The sequence below is a fragment of the Schistocerca americana genome, chromosome 1 (genome assembly GCF_021461395.2).
Source record: "Schistocerca americana isolate TAMUIC-IGC-003095 chromosome 1, iqSchAmer2.1, whole genome shotgun sequence".
NCBI lineage: Eukaryota > Metazoa > Arthropoda > Insecta > Orthoptera > Acrididae > Schistocerca > Schistocerca americana.
In genome coordinates, this window is record NC_060119.1 from 865,222,569 (window position 1) to 865,240,899 (window position 18,331).

General features: G+C 37.3%; 1 protein-coding gene across 4 annotated transcripts in view; it reads right to left on the reverse strand.

Moving 5' to 3' along the window:
* Positions 1-18,331, reverse strand: part of LOC124613889 (glutathione S-transferase theta-1-like) — a 116,632-nt gene that overhangs the window by 46,399 nt on the left and 51,902 nt on the right. For 2 of the 4 annotated variants that reach the window (XM_047142654.1, XM_047142640.1), the window contains exon 2: positions 7,966-8,025. Coding sequence is in view for 2 of the 4 variants with exons in the window: in XM_047142649.1 (XP_046998605.1) it covers positions 15,034-15,197 (164 nt within the window). In the remaining 2 variants the exon portion in view is untranslated. Of the gene's footprint in view, positions 1-7,965; positions 8,026-14,279; positions 15,198-18,331 lie in introns of those variants that run through there. The other 2 variants (XM_047142649.1, XM_047142631.1) reach the window with 1 other exon arrangement.

Sequence of the window (18,331 nt, forward strand, 5' to 3'; positions counted from 1 at the left end):
CATGGCCTGTTATGCTGACAAATCCTGGCAGTAAACGACTTTCATATACCTGTCTGTTATGATATACACTAAAGTCCCAAAGAAACTGGTATAGGCATGCACATTCAAATACAGATATATGTAAACAGGCAGAATACGGCGCTGCAGTTGGCAACGCCTATATAAGACAACAAGTGTCAGGCACAATTGTTTAGTTCGTTTACTGCTGCTACAATGGCAGGTTATCAAGATTTAAGTGAGTTTGAATGTGGTGTTACAGATGGTGCATGAGTGATGGGACACAGCATCTCTGAGGTAATGACGAAGTGGGATTTACCCATATGACCATTTCACGAATGTACCGTAAATATCAAGAAGCCGGTAAAATGTCAATTCTTCAACACATGCCACGGCCGGAAAAAGATCCCCCAAGAATGGGACCAATGATGACTGAAGAGAATTGTTCAACATGACAGAAGTGCTAACGTTCTGCAAATTGCTACAATTTCAAAGTTGGGCCATCAACAAGTGTCAGTGTGTGAATGATTCAATAAAACATCATCGATACGGGCTTTCGGAGCCCAAGGCATATTCGTGTATCCTTGATAACTGCATGAGACAAAGCTTTATGCCTCGCCTGGGCCCATCAACACCAGCATTGTACTGCTGATGACTGGAAACATGTTACCTGGTCAAACGAGTCTCGTTTCAAATTGTATCCACCAGATGGATGTGTACGGGTATGGAGACAACCTCATGAATCCATGGACCCTGCATGTCAGCAGGAGGTCTTCAAGATGGTGGACGTTCTGTAACGGCATGTGTGTGTGGGGAGGGGAGGGGGGGGGGGGCGTGCAGTTGTAGTGATATGGGACCCCTGATATGTCTAGATACAACTATGATAGGTGACACACACGTAAGCACCCTGTCTGATCATCTGCATTCATTCACGTCCACTGTGCATTCCGAAGGACTTGGGCAACTCCTGTAGGACAATGTGACACCCCATATGTCCAGTATTGCTACAGAGTGGCTTCAGGAACACTCTCCTGAGTTTAAACACTTCCACTGGCCTGCAAATACCCCACACATAAACATTATTGAGCCTGTCTGGGATGCCTTGCAACGGGCTGTTTCGAAGAGATCTCCACCCCCTTGTACTCTTATGGATTTATGAACAGCCCTGCAGGATTCATGGTGTCAGTTCTCTCCAGCACCACTTCAGACATTAGTCAAGTCCATGCCATGCCGTGTTGCTTGCTCGCAAGGGCCCTACATGATATTAGGCAGGTGTACTAGTTTCTTTGGCTATTCAGTGTATATTTACTATTAAAAACAGTCTTGATCACGATTTATTTATCAAGGTGACCGGTTTCGACCACTACTGTGGTCATCTTCAGACCTACAAGTTGTATACAAAGCTCTAATTAGAGGGCTACATACATTAAAGAAAATACATAAAGTTATAAAGCTATAAAATGCTGAATTACCATTGAGTTCTGTTGGAGAATCACTACTGGAGAAACCAGTGCACGTCTTACTATATATAATGGAGGCTCCACCCACTTCTGACTGCCTGATGTCATTACTAACCAATGAGTTATAAGTCGAATTACAATATAAAATTTCTTAGTTAAAAGAACATTGTCAAGAATTAAAAATAAATACACGCTAAACTTAGCTTATTAGACAGCTATTGTCAATTAAGAAGCATTAAAAATATTTAAATATGTAGTTGGGAATTTTCGGCAATTTCAGAAGTATGACTGAAAGTGTTTGTATTTTGGTGAAGGACTGCAGCAACGGGTATAGCCCTAAGTTACTAAATAATTGCTATTTGAGACAAAGTATTCATTACGACAGAAACAAGAGAGATCTTAAACTGTGGAATATTAACCCATAGAAAAGAGTAGTCAAAGTCAGAAATCCTTGTGTGACAAATGAACGCAAAACAGGAACAGGTTTCGGCTGCAACTACATTATCGATATCGGCATCTCACGGGCGAATCGAGACTAAGGAGGAGGCACAGAAGGAAAATCTTAACAATCTTTACCAACGAAAGAAGTTGGAAAGAAGCCTGCTGCCACATCTTTGCACTGGCGTTTGTCCTCTCCATGGCAACCACTAGTTCGACTATCGACTTTACAACAACTTCAGTGAAAAAAGCCTGCTGCCTCATCTTTGCAATGGTGTCCAACTTCACCATGGCAACCAGTGGTTCCCAATGGTTCACTGACAGGCCTAGAGAGGGCAACCCATGTACTGCCAAACCGAAGTTCAATTTCCTACATATTTAAATATTTTTAATGCTTCTTAATTGACAATAGTTGTTTAATAAGCTAAGTTTAGTGTGTATTTATTTTTAATTCTTGACAATGTTCTTTTAACTAAGAAATTTTAAATTGTAATTCGACTTATAACTCATTGGTTAGTAATGACATCGTGCAGTCACAAGTGGGTGGAGCCTCGATTATATATAGTAAGACGTGCACTGGTTTCTCCAGTAGTGATTCTCCAACAGAAAGAGGTTCCTACACAATGGTAATTCAGCGTTTTATAGCTTTATATCTTTATGTATTTTCTTTAATGTATGTAGCCCTCAAATTAGAGCTTTGTATACAACTTGTAGGTCTGAAGATGAGCACAGTAGTGGTCGAAACCGGTCACCTTGATAAATAAGTCGTGATCAAGACTGTTTTCAATAGTAAATATTTATAAGACATTGATCACTGCTGTTCCCGTAATGCATTCAAAAGTATTCAGTGTATATCAGTATGTTATCACATTCGGGATACCTCCACTGTATTCATATTATGCTTGCAACACATCAATAGACTATACTCAACTTACTAGACCCAGTACCTGACTGTTCATCTTGGAAAGCTGTTGTCCAAAAACTGGTGCTGATAGAAACTAAAGTTCTCTGGGCAGCACCACACAGTAATCCCATGACACCATTAAGTTTTGATGGTACATTTTTCAACTTTATTATAAGTACAGAAAGTATGTTCCTCAATATCAAGCTTACTGGTAATCAGATCATCAAGGTAGCACACATGGGCCCTTTGGGTGGTTACTGATAATACCTCGCAATGCACTGAATTCAAATTTGTACTGATAATTTGCAGCAGCAACACCATGAAAATTGGCAGATCTCATGCGTATGTTCATGCCATTTCATAAAAATGTGACCTTTTCCATGACTGAAACATTATGGAAGATATATATGGTAGCATTTTTTGTAAAAAGTCTACTATCATCACAAGTGCTTTGTTGAGACCATGCGCTTACTCAGCCAGCTACCGACAACACAGATAGGTTACATGGGCACAGGCCTTACAGCACCAGCTCTTCATATGGCAGGCAAGCGATGGCCCTACTCTGCCCAGCCATCAGTCGGCAACCCAAATGCCACCAAAGATCATTGGCCCTGTGGACCTTTTCTCCTCTGTAAGCCACGTGACTGAAGGTAGAAACTGCAGTATCCTGGCACCCGGGCAGTATTTATGCTGGTACCTGGACTACGATCGAGCACTTTGCACTGGGGAGTTTCCTGCACCAGGCATCAATTGCAAAAGCACTACCACAATCAGGGTCTCACTGTGGAGCAGCTGCTATGATGATGCAACCACCCACATTGAGTTGCCAGCTATGGACCTACACCATCCATGGCCTCTGCACTGAAGAGACATGGCCTGCAACATCGAGACCAGCAACTGGACGTTGTAATATTTGTCTTTGGGATACATCGACAATACGCCAAACTTAAATTTTGGTGTATTCTTCCGGGACTTTAACATCTACATATCCCTTCTGGAATTTGATTGTGTCCTGCTTAGTATATGAACATAACTGGAAATGGAACTTGGAACTTTCAATTTACCGGGACATTTGCAGGCCTTCAGGTTTTAAATATTACTATTGTTCATCCAATTCAAGATGTGACTTGTTTTCAGTTATTGTGTTCCAAACTAACTCCCATCAAATAAGATTGTTTATGTGTATTGCAAACATCATATTCATTTTATACCTGGGCATTTTTCCTGTGCTGCCTTTGGTGTACATATCAAACAGAAAATCAGAATTAATGAGAAATTATCATCCAGTGAGAACCAGATTTAGGACGGCTGAGATAAAGATGGAAATACCAATAATTTCAACCAAGAGGGTACAACAGGCAAACCCTACATCAAGCAGAGAGAAGAAAAAGAAATACATGAATACTATTTAAAAAATCTACACTACAGCTTGGACAGAATCATGAGTGTAAAGAAACACATTTTGCTTATAAATTATTGTAATTCTCAGTGAGGGTAAGCACTAAGTATCAACAGAAGAAAGTACAAAGGAAAATGGAATCTCTGTATACAGTATTGCTCAGAATATTGTAAGATTACGAACAACCTGTCCACTATATACATAGAGAGATAAAAATACAGGAGGTATATTTGAGGGTCACGTAAATGACAGGTTGCTGCAGGGTGGCCAGATAAGGTCACTACACAAGCACTGTGGTGAGCTCCAAGTTACTGCAGAGAGCAGGAGAAGAGGTGTGGAGCAGGGCAACAGACCACTGGGTGAAAGCCACCTGGAGATCCTCCAGCAGCAAGACTAAACTGAGTCACTGTGTGGGTGTGGATGCTAACAAGGGAACCACCCCATCGCAACCCCCTCAGATTTAGTTATAAGTTGGCACAGTGGACAGGCCTTGAAAAACTGAACACAGATCAATCGAGAAAACAGGAAGAAGTTGTGTGGAACTATGAAAAAAATAAGCAAAATGTACAAACTGAGTAGTCCACACGCAAGATAGGCAATATCAAGGATAGTGTGAGCTCAAGAGTGTCGTGGTCCCGTGGTTAGCGTGAGCAGCTGCGGAACGAGAGGTCCTTGGTTCAAGTCTTCCCTCGAGTGAAAAGTTTACTTTCTTTATTTTCGCAAAGTTATGATCTGTCCGTTCGTTCATTGACGTCTGTTCACTGTAATAAATTTAGTGTGTGTTTTGCGACCGCAATACCATGCAATTAGTAGACAAAAGGACATGCCTCTCCAATGGGAACCGAAAACATTTGATCGCAAGGTCATAGGTCAACCGATTCCTCCACAGGAAAACACGACTGATATATTCTATACAACACTGGTGACGGCATGTGCGTCACATTACAGGAATATGTTGTCGACTCACCTAACTTGTACACTTGACGAATGGGTAAAAAGATTCTTTTACCTTGCCCAATTTAGGTTTTCTTGTGGATGTGATAATCACTCCCAAAAAAGTTATCGCATTGGATGGACAGACGGACAGATAATAATTGTCTGAAAATAAAAAATTAAACTTATCACTTGAGGGAAGACTTGAACCAAGGACCTCTCGTGCCGCAGCTGCTCACGCTAACCACGGGACCACGGCACTCTTGAGCTCACACTATCCTTGATATTGCCTATCCTGCGCGTGGACTACTGAGTTTGTATATTTTGCTTATTTTTTCGTAGATCTTTCAATGTTCGGTTAAGTGCCTCTAATGCACGTTTATGAGCCGTTGTGCATTCGTCCCAGATCTTGGATGCTGATAAAACTTCGGCCACTGCTGAATTTTTTGCAATATTACATGTTGGTTATTCAATAGCTTGAAGATTTAACGGTAATTTTAATGCTGACTGAGCCGTACGGCATCTTTCTAACAATGTGTCTGCTATTCCGGAAGAACCAACTGCAACCGCAATGTTGGATCTCGCACGAACTGTGGCTAAAACTACTGACATGAGGAATGTCTTGCCAGTTCCACCAGGGGCATCCAGGAAATATAAACCACTATTTCCATCATCAATTGCCTTCATTAATTTATCATAAACTTCCTTTTGTTGGGGGTTCAACAGGGGTACATTCGTTTGAACTACTAAATCTAATTTGCGTTTTGTTATTCCACACCAGATGCGTTTCTGTTATACTACATTTTATAGCGGTCGAACGGGATAAAAAGTATCCTATGCCCGTCTCCTGGTTCTAAGCTACCTTTCCACAAATTTTCAGCCAAATTGGTCCAGCCGTTCTTCAGTTATAAATAGTGTAACTAACACGACTTTCTTATATATATATAGATTAAGTATTCATTACACATTTCTGAATGCACGCGTAATATTTTTCAATCTTTTTTTAAAAAAAATACACATAATAGTTTATTCATCCATTTTAAATAGTTTATGAACGCATGCATAAATGTCAATCATTACTTACAGATTTTGACAAAAAAATTTGACAGCTCCGAAACTAAAGAACTTTTAGGGAAAATAACGCATTTTTCAAGTATTCGTCAATTTTTCATTATTTTTAAGATGTATTCTGCTATTCGGGGCGGAGACAAATCCAACAAATCAAAAACCATGAAAATTTTTATTCGTCGATTTTTCATTATTTTTAAGATGTATTCTGCTATTCGGGGCGGAGACAAATCCAACAAATCAAAAACCATGAAAATTGGTCCAGCAGATCTCGAGTTATAAGTGTTGTAACAAACCCGACTTTGTTTTATATATATAGATTTAACAGTTATAAACACAGGGCCAAAACAAAGAGTCCTCCACAGATACATGAGAGATTAGCATCAGTATCAACGATTTTGGTTTCTCAGGGCCATCATGAACAAAGACATTAACTTGCTTACATTCCTGTAGTTTCAATTTTAGTATACAATATTTAACTCACAACCTGATTTCTGCTATGTATAAAATTTAAAAATGTAGTTTCAGGGTGCAAATTAATTGTAGATGTATATCCTGTACATTTAAAATGAGTATATTCCAGAAGATTTATGAATGTATTCATATGGTGGTCTAGAAACTAAACTGACTACAGTAGTACTTATGTAAGGTTTAGCAACCAGTGAGCCGCAAGCGTTCAGGTGTGTTTGGTGTTAGGAATATTTTAACGTGCAGTGATTTGAGATGTGTTAGTCATTCTGTTGCACATCAAATTGTGGTTTACAGAACAGCTTGACAGTGAGTGCTCATGTAGCTAACAGACAGTGATCTTTGCTATGGTGAAATAGGTAATGCATATAGACTTTAATGAACTTGTTTATTTTGATGCACTGTACAATGTCTTTGGCTTACATTGGTCATTGCCTGTGCATGCTTTGCTAGGCTGGTTATTTATTTGTTTCTCTGTGTATGATATTAGCCTGTGTAAGGCCACCACTCAAATAATCTTCTATTTAACAAACTGACAATGAACTTTAATCCTGTGACTAGGCTCCATTAATATACTGAAAGATCATTTCATTATTTTCTTTATTTAAATATTTTTATAATCATCTGTGTGGTTTTTTTTGTCATTCACTGACTGTTCATTAGGTTGGCCATATGATTAATTGAAGTTTCTTAAGAGCACAATGCAACAGCACACAACCAAACCTCTATGTCAGTAAACAAGCCGTAAACACATGTACTCAACCTGTGGTGGTTAGATCACGGTGAATTGATTTCAGGTGATGATTGATCTCCCAATAATTATCTGTCCTGTTAAACCACAGTATATTCCACTTTTTTTTTTTTGTGTGTGTGTGTGTGTGTGTGTGTGTGTGTGTGTGTGTGTGTGTGTGTGTGTGTGTATGGGGGGGGGGGGGCTGTACACCTTGAGGGATATTAAGTAATGTACTACTATAACAGTATAAATAAAAGGATAGGTAATATGGCTATACATATAAGAAGCAGAAATTGACACTTAGGACATCCATTCCTTCAATGATTTTTGCAACATGTATCACTTCCAATGCTGTGGCACATTACTACATCTTGGCCTTCAGAAAATAGTGGTTTTGACAGTGTACAAGGCACTAAGTTTCATCTGATAGTTAAATAAAATTATGGAAAACTTCTACTTATCATCTGGCAACAAATGTTAGTACAAACTAAATGACCTTGAGCATGCAGAACAATACATAAATCAACAGTGGAATGGTAACAACAGAAAACACTTTCTTACATACCCACGAAGTTAGGAGTGGCAGAGATGGCAGTCAACAAGTCACAGATACTGGAATATCAGCCTAAAAATAAAAAAAATACACATATGAGATAAAAAAAGGTAGCAACAGAAGGAGAACATGAAAGCAGAAGTGGGACAAACAGCAAAATACATAAGTGTGGATTATTTTGCCATTAACTTGTCAGTATACGTTTCGTTCATCTTTACTGATTGCATTTCCATTTCAGAGATTCCTTCCCATAGATGGTTTGACTTTATCAACCCATAAAAATACACTAATGAAACAGTAACTGCAGTTGGGCTGCACTTTTGCAGTTCAAAGAAAACAGGAAATAGCATTTTAAGTAGTATGAAACAGTGGTTATCCTACTTAATTTATTATGTTAAATAGAAACAACACACTGGGATTGTTTTTCCCCGACTGCAGCTGAGAGACAGGTGAAGGCAGCTTAAAGGAATACAACACGTGGCAATGAAGAAACCAGATTGGTAGTTGTGTGCATTTCCAGCTTATTCGAAGACAAAGAAATGAGTGGGAGAATAACCTTGGGACCAAAACTAAAAATTCATGTCACCGTAGTGGTTAAACTGGCTGTGAACCTTCTTATAAAGCGGTCATGTGTCCGAGCGCCACCAGAATTGTACTGTGCTCTAAAGCGGAACAGTGTGTTAACATCAAATTCATCATAAAACTTGAAAACTCCACCACAGAAACTAACGATTTGTTGAAACAAGTTTATGGTGATAAGTGTCTATCTCGTATACAAGTCTTCGTGGGGTTAAGAGGTTCAAGGACGGTAAGGAAGATGATCCAAAATCGGGTCATCCTTCCACTTCGAAAACTGAAAATGGGGAGACAGTCAGCAGAATTGTCTGAGAAAACCACCACCTGAGCATTTGAGCAATTCCAGAACTTGCCTGCATCAATAAGGAAACCATTAGACAGATTCTGCACGATGATCTAGGCATAACAAATGTTTGTGCTAAAGTGGTGCAAAAATCCTCACAAATGAGAAAAAGTGACATCGAGTGAACTGCTGCGCTGACACTCCCAAAAACAACAAAAATGACTATGTGTGATGAAATATGGATATTCCAAAACAATCCAGAGACTAAGTGACAATTTTTGATATATGAGGGGTTGTGTATATTGATTGGGTGCCTGAAGGTCAGGCTGTCAATTGAACTTATTATGTAACTGTTCTGAAGAACCTCCATGAATGTGTGTGACAAAGGAGACAAGATGTGTGGAAAAATCTCTCACAGATTTTTCATCAGAACGAAGCACTGGGCCATACCGCAGTGTCTGTGAAGAAGTGTTTTGCAAAAAACAACATTCCAGTGATGGAACATACAATGTGTTCACCTGATCTAGCACTATGTGATTTCGTTCCATCCCAAAACTGAAGTCTGCACTCAAAGGAACCAGGTTCAAGTCCACGGACGCAGTGAAGGAAAAGCCTCCTCAACAGCATAACAGAAAAAGACTTGCAGCATTGCTTCCAATAGTGGAAAATTCGCATGGAGCAGTGCAGGAATTGAGGAGGGGGCTACGTTAAAAGGGACAACATTTCAGTTGTGTAAGTTTTTTCAATAAAGAGTTAGAGCACAAGTCCAGTTTCCTTATTGCCACACCTCTTATGACACCAAGTTCATTTACTTCTGTCAGTTACAGAATCCACAGAAACCAAACAAAAATAGTCAAGTAGAGGCAGAATATAATTACTCAGATTGACATTGTATGCATCAGTGAGGAAAGTCTTTGTAGAGGACAAAACCATTAAATATACTGCAATTTTTATTAAACTGCTGAAAAGTAGTATATATTCCAGTTAGAAAAGTGAGTCTAACTATTATGATTCTTTCCAGTCCAGCTGCTTCTTCATTCATACCTCTAAACTTCATTGCCCTCAAATGTGAAGTACTCACTGCCAGGCACTCCACATTAGTTTGAAGAATATGCATGTAGATGCAGATATTAAACAAAATGTACTTCATGAGGGAACTAAATGAACAGAGGTATTATCCATTTCTTAAGAGGAAATAAGCAAATAACACCTACTGACTGAACAGTGTTGCTCTTAGTAGTCTTAATGTCTTTTCTTTCAAATACAAACTAACTTTTCAGAAAGGATCTCAGGTACAATTGTTGTTTTGAAAGTTGCTGGATCTAATTACTGAAGTTATGTTCAAATTAAATAACAGAAACTGTGCAGTTATAATTTTGTGTGATCTCTTCATACAGTAAAAATTTTACCCAGAAAAGTGAAGTATTCTACCATTAATTGCATCATGTTTGTATATGGTTCAAATATTGAGGAACATTAAGCAAAGTGTCATGTCAGTGCTATTTCTGTAGCAGTGTCAAATTCAGAAAGTTTTAACAATTACATCTGTATTCTACAAGCCACCATGAAGTGCATGGAACAGAGCACTTTCCATCCATCATACCAGTTATTAGGGATTTGTCCTGTTCCATTTGCACATAAGACATGGTGAGAATGATTGCTTAAATGCTTCTGCTGCAAGTGTTGTAATTAATCTAAACGTGTCTTTGCACTTGTGCAGAACTGTAAGATGGGTCGCATAATCGAGCAAGACAACTTGAGGTTCAACATTTGGAAAATTTCTTTACTAGAATTATGAACTCCATACATTATCAGCCACATATTACAGAACTTTTTGAAAAAGGTCAGTTTTTCTAATGACAAGAGTGTATGATTAAGGTGTAAATTTGAAAATACCAGGCAGAAAACATTGCATGGCATCTTAACAAGCTTAGAACTGGTATACAGCAAAGAGCTACTCAGTAATCTCAAAAATAATTATGTGAGATAATTCATCAAACACCAAGTGAAATCCCACCAATAAAAAGTCCTCATTGCTTTGAGAGACACAAAATTAAAATTAAATCAACATACTGGAATGCCGATTTAAAAAAACGTGAGCAGTGAGATCATCATATGAAGCAGAGGATGACTTCGCGTCTTGCAGAGGCTTCCTCAAAGATTATGAAATTCTTATACCATATTCTCAGTAAATTTATTGCATTTGTGATGAACGATAAACTCCAACTTCAATTTAACTGTGATTTACACAACCACAACATAAAACAACATGTAGTATGGACAAGAAGTCCTCATACCCTGTTTATTATGCAGGATGGTAACTATGTTACTTCTTATCAGTTGTTGGAACTCATGATTAAATGTTTTTGCAGTCACAGTCAAGTTTTAATTCATAGCCATGGCGAGCAGTCATGGTTACACTATTTGGGGGAGCATAGTGACAAGTATGTGGGTGCGCAAAACAACAACAACACACACAGCACGCAATGAGACAGATAATGGAAACATTCCAGGAAAGATTTAATAAGGTTCCACTGTGAAAGACAGCACATCTGGATTGGGAAAGACATGCTTATGCTTTTGCTTTTGGCAGTGTTAAAGACAGGCCACAGAGTGGAAGGAAGAAGGCATGAGAAGAAACATGTTCCGGTGTCTCTGCTTGGATTGAATAATCTCCTATGGAGATGACACGTATAGTGCTTCGGTATTTGGTGTACCGAGGGTAAGAAAGCGAGAGGACATGAAAAAAGACCTTATGGTCAGATCTTTTCAATTGATGTTTGTGGATGAGTTATCAGATACAGACTGAAAATATCACTTTTTAGCATTCTGTGCTCTGTTAACTCCATTTCCAAATGCAGTGAACCGTCCCAAGCTTATGTTTCCAGATGAATGTGCCCTTTATCATAGGTCACGTGCTAAATATTGTCATCTAGAACAAAAAGAATCCTCAGTACACAGCGGAGTTAGAAAGGAACCTGTCTCTCTGGGGGGTACGGGGACTTTTCGCCCATCCTGTGCATGGTTTCCATGTAGATATGGCTTATTAGTGTTGGGTTTAAAGAGAATTTCTACAAGCTTTTGGTAGACATCAAATAAGAAGTTTGGAATCTATTCAGATTTTAAAAAAAATATCTTATTACTGTTCCATAAGATATCTGATAAAATTATCTAGAGGCAACAACTGGAAACTACTATTAGAAGCAAGACAAGCTCATTATAAACATGTCTCTATTCTTACAGCATGTTGGTAAGTGATTCTTCAATAATTATCAATGTAAAATTGTAAACATTAAGCATATAGTAGCAGATAAACAGCAATTACTAAGTATAACTGAGGAAGCAGCAGCATTCTAGAAAATAGTGGTTATCCTACTTAATTATGTTCATTTTACCCTATGTAAGAACAAATAAAATACAGTAGGTTAGTAAGTGTTGATTGTAAGTACTGTAGACTAAATTAATTTTTTACAGCTACATCTCTTGGGTAAAATGTACCTTCACTTCAACCAAACCTGTGATGATCCTCCTCCACAAAATGATCTATAGAACACTACGAAACAATGACCATATGATTAGAAAAACTTCCCCCCCCCCCTCCCCCCCCAATTCCTGTTTAACTATAGTGTGTTGCCAAGAAAAATGGCAGCATTTTTACACTACTGTTGCATAGGACATAATATCCTGGGGATAGACAGTAACTTTTTTTGTGAGTGTTCAAGACTGCAAGCACAAGTTTATTCAAGAAACTTGACATTTTTACACTCAGGCTGGTATATTTACTTTTCAGTTTAATTTGCAGTTAGTAATACTAATGTTCAGATAAACTATAAAGTAAGCAACCACAGCACAAAGTGTGTAGCTGTAGACTTTCTTGGTGTATAACATCGATGAAAGCTCTGGAAACCAGAGAGCTTTTCTTCATAGCACACTAAGTACCACTTTCTACAAAGAGCCCATATCCTTGTATTGTATTAGGAGTGGATATCCTTATACTGTGGGTAAAGTCTAACATGTAGATTGTAGACATACTATTGCTGAAAATCAAAGATCACCTAAAACTGCAAAATTAATTTAAAATGTTTATCAGTCAGTCATATTAATTGTCTTGATTTTGGCATTTCGGATCACTATTATCATTACAGAGAATGATGTTGGTTAAAGTACGAATACAATTTTACAGTCAATCTACTCATCCTCTGTTTATTGAATAATATCAAATGACATAGGTTTTTGAATCAGTTGCTGCCGGTTATAATTCAAGTTTATAGACCTAAAATTTGAAAGCTTGGGGAAGAAAGAAGGCTACTGTTTACAATTTCATCAATGTAAATGTCAGCTGAGATGTCTCTTTACTGGATGTTAAGATGTCTGACTAGAAATCGTTACAAACTTTCTGGAGTAGCACATACCTCCATTATAAGTAATACACACTTGATATATTAAATAGGGACTAGTTCTCCATATCAGAGCACACTTACAAAATCTGTGGGTATCATCATTATAGAGCTGAAAATGCGCTCTGAATCACATTTTCTGTTCACAGCAATAAAGGTGTACAACAGGAACATCTACAGGTGAACTGCAGCTGCAATGTCTAAAAGGAGAATGTATGTTAAATAGTTTACTGATTTTTTTTTTTTCTAACTTAAATATTAATGTTATGATGGTATGAATTCCATAAAATATAATAATTCCAGCTCAACATGCTGGAGTTGGTAGTCATGTGTGCAAGAGATGTGCTTGTTTGTGTGTACGAATGGTTTGTGTCTCTCTTTTACTGAAGAAAGCTAATTGTGCCTGTTTGCAACTTAAGGTGTCTTCTATATGGTAAGTAGCAATCTGTGTTTTCCTACATTGTGATAATTTACTATTTCTGTGAGATATGTTAAATAATAAAGCACCAAACTATGTGATTGTGTAATAAATATTGTGTGTTTCTTTTAGTTTTTATGTAGAGATTTACATACAGAATTTATAAAAGTACATTTTTAAGAAAGTGAATATATTAGGTTGAAACACATTAATTATAAATTCCTCAGTTACAGAGACAGATGAAATAAATACAAAAGAGTGACACTCAAACTGGTGCAGGTCTTTTGATGAGATACTATTCTGGCAATTCAAAAATGAATTACGCTTTCATTTATTTTTAAGCTCTTTCTTGTCTGGTCTCAGAGTTTATTTGAGTTGTGCTCCAGATCATATTATCAAAGAAAAACAGAATAGAAATAAAATCTGGAGCTACTGCTTCATAAGCTATGGAAGCACTCACAGGCAGCCAGTTTTAGAGATCCAATATCAATACAGTGAATATATTTTTAAAACTTTGTCAGAGGAAGGCTACAAAGTGGAACAATGCCTACAGTTAATGTAAAATCAAAGGAGTATTGTTATTATCTTAAATGCTACAAACTAACAAAGGAACAGTTTTATGACTTAATTCTTTCTGAGAAAGAAAAGATAATTTCAGCTTTGTACAATCACTTTATTTTCAGTTGTGGTTTCAAACAGTACAATGCAAGCTTTTCTTTGGCTAACATTTAACAGCAACCACTTAAAATGTCAAAAGAAACTGAAATTAACACCTCCTGAAGTCCGTAATTTCTGTACATATATTAAGATTCCCATAAAACTTTTAATCACATTTACATGTATGAGTAAGACTTCTGGCCAATATTAATTATATCATTATCAGAAACATTAAACATTTGTTGTTATGTTTTTTTAACTGTCATACCATCTCTCCAAACTTTTAAATGCTTAACTACTGCACTATTTTTAAGAATAACTTTTTGTTTTATGCTGCCACAAATGGAAAAATGTTGTTATCTTTCCTTTGCAAGAAAACAACACTTGTGATAATACAAGAAAACAGGAAACAAGGTAAACAAACTATCAAAGATCAAAATTTAGTAATATTTTGTTTAAAATGTTTTGCTTTGTTGTGGGACTAATCCAAGAATTAACGGCGGGCATTTGAAATTTGCCATGGCTTGGAAGTAAGATCTCTGTACAGCAGCGATTTTCCTAATATATAATATGTAATGACATATTTCAACATTTTTCCAATGAATGAATTGTGACTAATATTCCACATGTTAATTCAATGTTGGTGGTACAGAATTCTGCACATTAACAAGTAACTTAAGAATTCTGAACCACAATCAAATGCTCCATCAGCAAAATATCAATATCTATAATCAACAGCAAGATTATATTCATAGCTTGTCAGGTGAGCTGGGTGGGACCCCCTTATGTTTTTCTGCTATATGATTAACAAGGACATGAACCTCTTCATAATGTGGGTTTAATTCTTCTTTCAACTTGTTTAACCAAGCTGAAACCTTGGGGCGATTGTCTTGTGGATTATATCCTGCCATTTCTGCAACACAAAAATTGTCAGTGAGATATATTTAACACATGAAGTATTGTCATAAATTTAAAACATTGTGGCATTGTTTCAATAAACATTACCCATAAATGATACCAACTGTGAGACTGTAAACATAATGTTAAACCCTTAAGATACAATAGTTTCTCAAAAAAACTAAATTATATGATGTCCCTCAAATGACACTAAAAGTAGCAATCACAGAAACAAAGATTTCCAAATACATTGTTAACCTGCATCATTATGCTTTACTATTATTTCAGATTGATGCAATACAATGAAGAATTTACAGGGCATTCAAACTTATTATTTCCTTAACTAAGAGTATAGAGGAACTGTAAAGTGAACAGGTACTAGACAACAACAAGCAAAAAAAGAAATAATCTAAAACCTTTAACAATAAGGAGGTTAAGCTACTGGAGCAAATGCCAAACCACGTAAGAATTGCCTAACTGAACTCTACATCAACAAATATGTGCTGTAAGCCACTGAACTTCACCTGTATTTGTAATTTTCTGTTCTATTTACATAGGAAACTATAGAAAATAACTGTCTTATATGTGTCAGTATACATCATAGCCCTCTCATGAAGCGTATGTGATATAATATTCATAATGGTGCCCTGCAAGCTGTAACATGATCTTACTCAAACATCAGTTTCTCTTTAATTACCAAAATTGCTTCATGATAACATTGCTTCGAGAACGTTTCAGACAAGATGAATGCTTGTGAGGAGATGTAGTGTTTTGCATAACATCATGAAACAACACATCAGCATTTCAAAACATAGTCAAACTTAAAAAAAGCTGTGCTTTCAAAAAAACTAAGTGAAGACATTAATCTGTTTCTCAACCGCAATGTCATGATTCACAAATAATTTATGCATTGACGGAAACAATAAATGTGATCATCTCCAGTAAATCAGGCTTTTAGTTGCGAAGCAAGATTTTACATAGCAAGGAATAAATGCAGTGTTGGTGAAAAATATTGATTTTTAGATTTTTGCTTCATTTTTTGGAGGGAACCAAGCACTAAATGGTTGAAGCACTCACAGCACTTGCATCTCCAACAGAATTCTTCAAAAGGCCTTTCCAATCACATTACGCATGCAAACTAACAACTATTAAAATTGATTTTCCTGTAAGTCAGAAAAGTTAGTCTTTCGATTTGTAAAATACGCAGGAAAACCCATTTAAAAATTAGAGAATTCTACTTTTTGTAGAACTTATTCTCATCTTAATTTCTAACAAAATACATAACGAAATAAAAATGTTATTTTCCAAACACTGATATTATTTCATTTAGATGAAACACTTCTTTGCTCAAATACAGCAAGTTCCCCTCGAGCTTTTCAGTACTCATGACCTTTTCCTACTACACAACAGCAGCCAAGTCCATTGGCATCAACTAATCAGCAGTTCTCCCAGAAAAGCAAGTTTCACTGTTGCGCCATTCAACACATTCTCCAGATTTGTCAGCTCCACATATTTTCTCTACCAAAAACTGAATATGCACCTAAGGTGCTCGAAGTTCGACTAATGTGGAGATTCAGTTGGCTGTGACACACAAATTCCAGACAAATTTCCAAGAAAATTCATGGAAGGCATGGAGAGATCAAAAATTCTGATTGAGCAATGTACTGTACTAAATAAATGCTATTTTCAACAAATAGACAACCCACACACACATTTCTTTCATTTTGAATGTGTTTTTTGCTTTAATCCAGGGACATACGGAGCACATAGTGAACAGTGAGAGGATTAGTGGTCCTATAATGGTTCCCTATGGCATATCCAATGTTAGTTTCACTTCTGTTGAACATTCATCATCCAGTACAACATGCACAGTTCTATCATTAAACATTACTTCAAGATTTTCGAATATTTGTGAAGCTTTACCATGTGATCATATTGTGGTTTCCTACTCACAGTATGATAGTCTTGAACATCTTTCAAAAGCTAAATAGACATAATTTACCTGTTCATCTACACACTCTCTTTTCTAGTGAGAGTGTAACAGTCTCTGTTTTCACAATGTTCTCATAATAGTACTACCCGATCAAAGTGGGCCTTTGCTGTGTTTCATTCCTTACTTAATAAATATTTCTTCAGACAGCAATTTATGGGATGTTTAGGCTGTGTTTGCAGGACTTTAACTAAATTTTCTGAGTTCTTCTTTGAAGTTAGACATTTGTGACTATTTATCAGTCCAATCAAACACACACACTCCCCATAGGAACTAAAACACTAACAAAATTCAAATAATCATGCAAAAATATTCAACATTCTAAGCATCTGGAAAAGTCTGGAAATCTGACACTGCAGTAAAGGGAAGAAAAAACATCTACATCAATACTCCACAAGCCATCTTGTGGTTTGTGGCGGATGGCACTTCATGTACCACTGTGAGCGGTCCCCTTACATGACTAGTTCATGGGAGGAATGATTGTCAGTAACCTTCCCCATGGGCTCAAATCTCTCTAACTTTATCTTCATGGTCTTTTAGCAAGCTATACGTAGGAAGAAGCAATAAATTTGATGAAAATCAAACAATGGAAGATCCAGGATGGAATGTAACAATATGAGAGAAGGGAAGTTGCTACTCACCATATAGCGGAGATGCTGAGTCGTGATAGGCACAATAAAAAGATTCACACAATCATAGTTTTCGGCCATTAAGGCCTTTGTCAGCAGTAGACACACATACAACACATACACACACGCGCGCACACACACACACGCAAGCGCAACTTGCACACATGTCTGTAGTCTCAGAGAGCTGAAACTACACTATAGTCTCTGGCTGGCAGGTCGATAGATACACAAACAAACACAAACATACACACAAAATTCAAGCTTTCGCAACAAACTGTTGCCTCATCAGGAAAGAGGGAAGGAGAGGGGAAGACGAAAGGAAGTGGGTTTTAAGGGAGAGGGTAAGGAGTCATTCCAATCCCGGGAGCGGAAAGACTTACCTTAGGGGGAAAAAAGGACAGGTATACACTAGCACACACGCACATATCCATCCACACATACAAACACAAGCATATATATATATATATATATGCGCAGAGCAACACTAACTGAGGCCTCTTGTACATCCTTCCAGTGTGCCGTTCACATCAG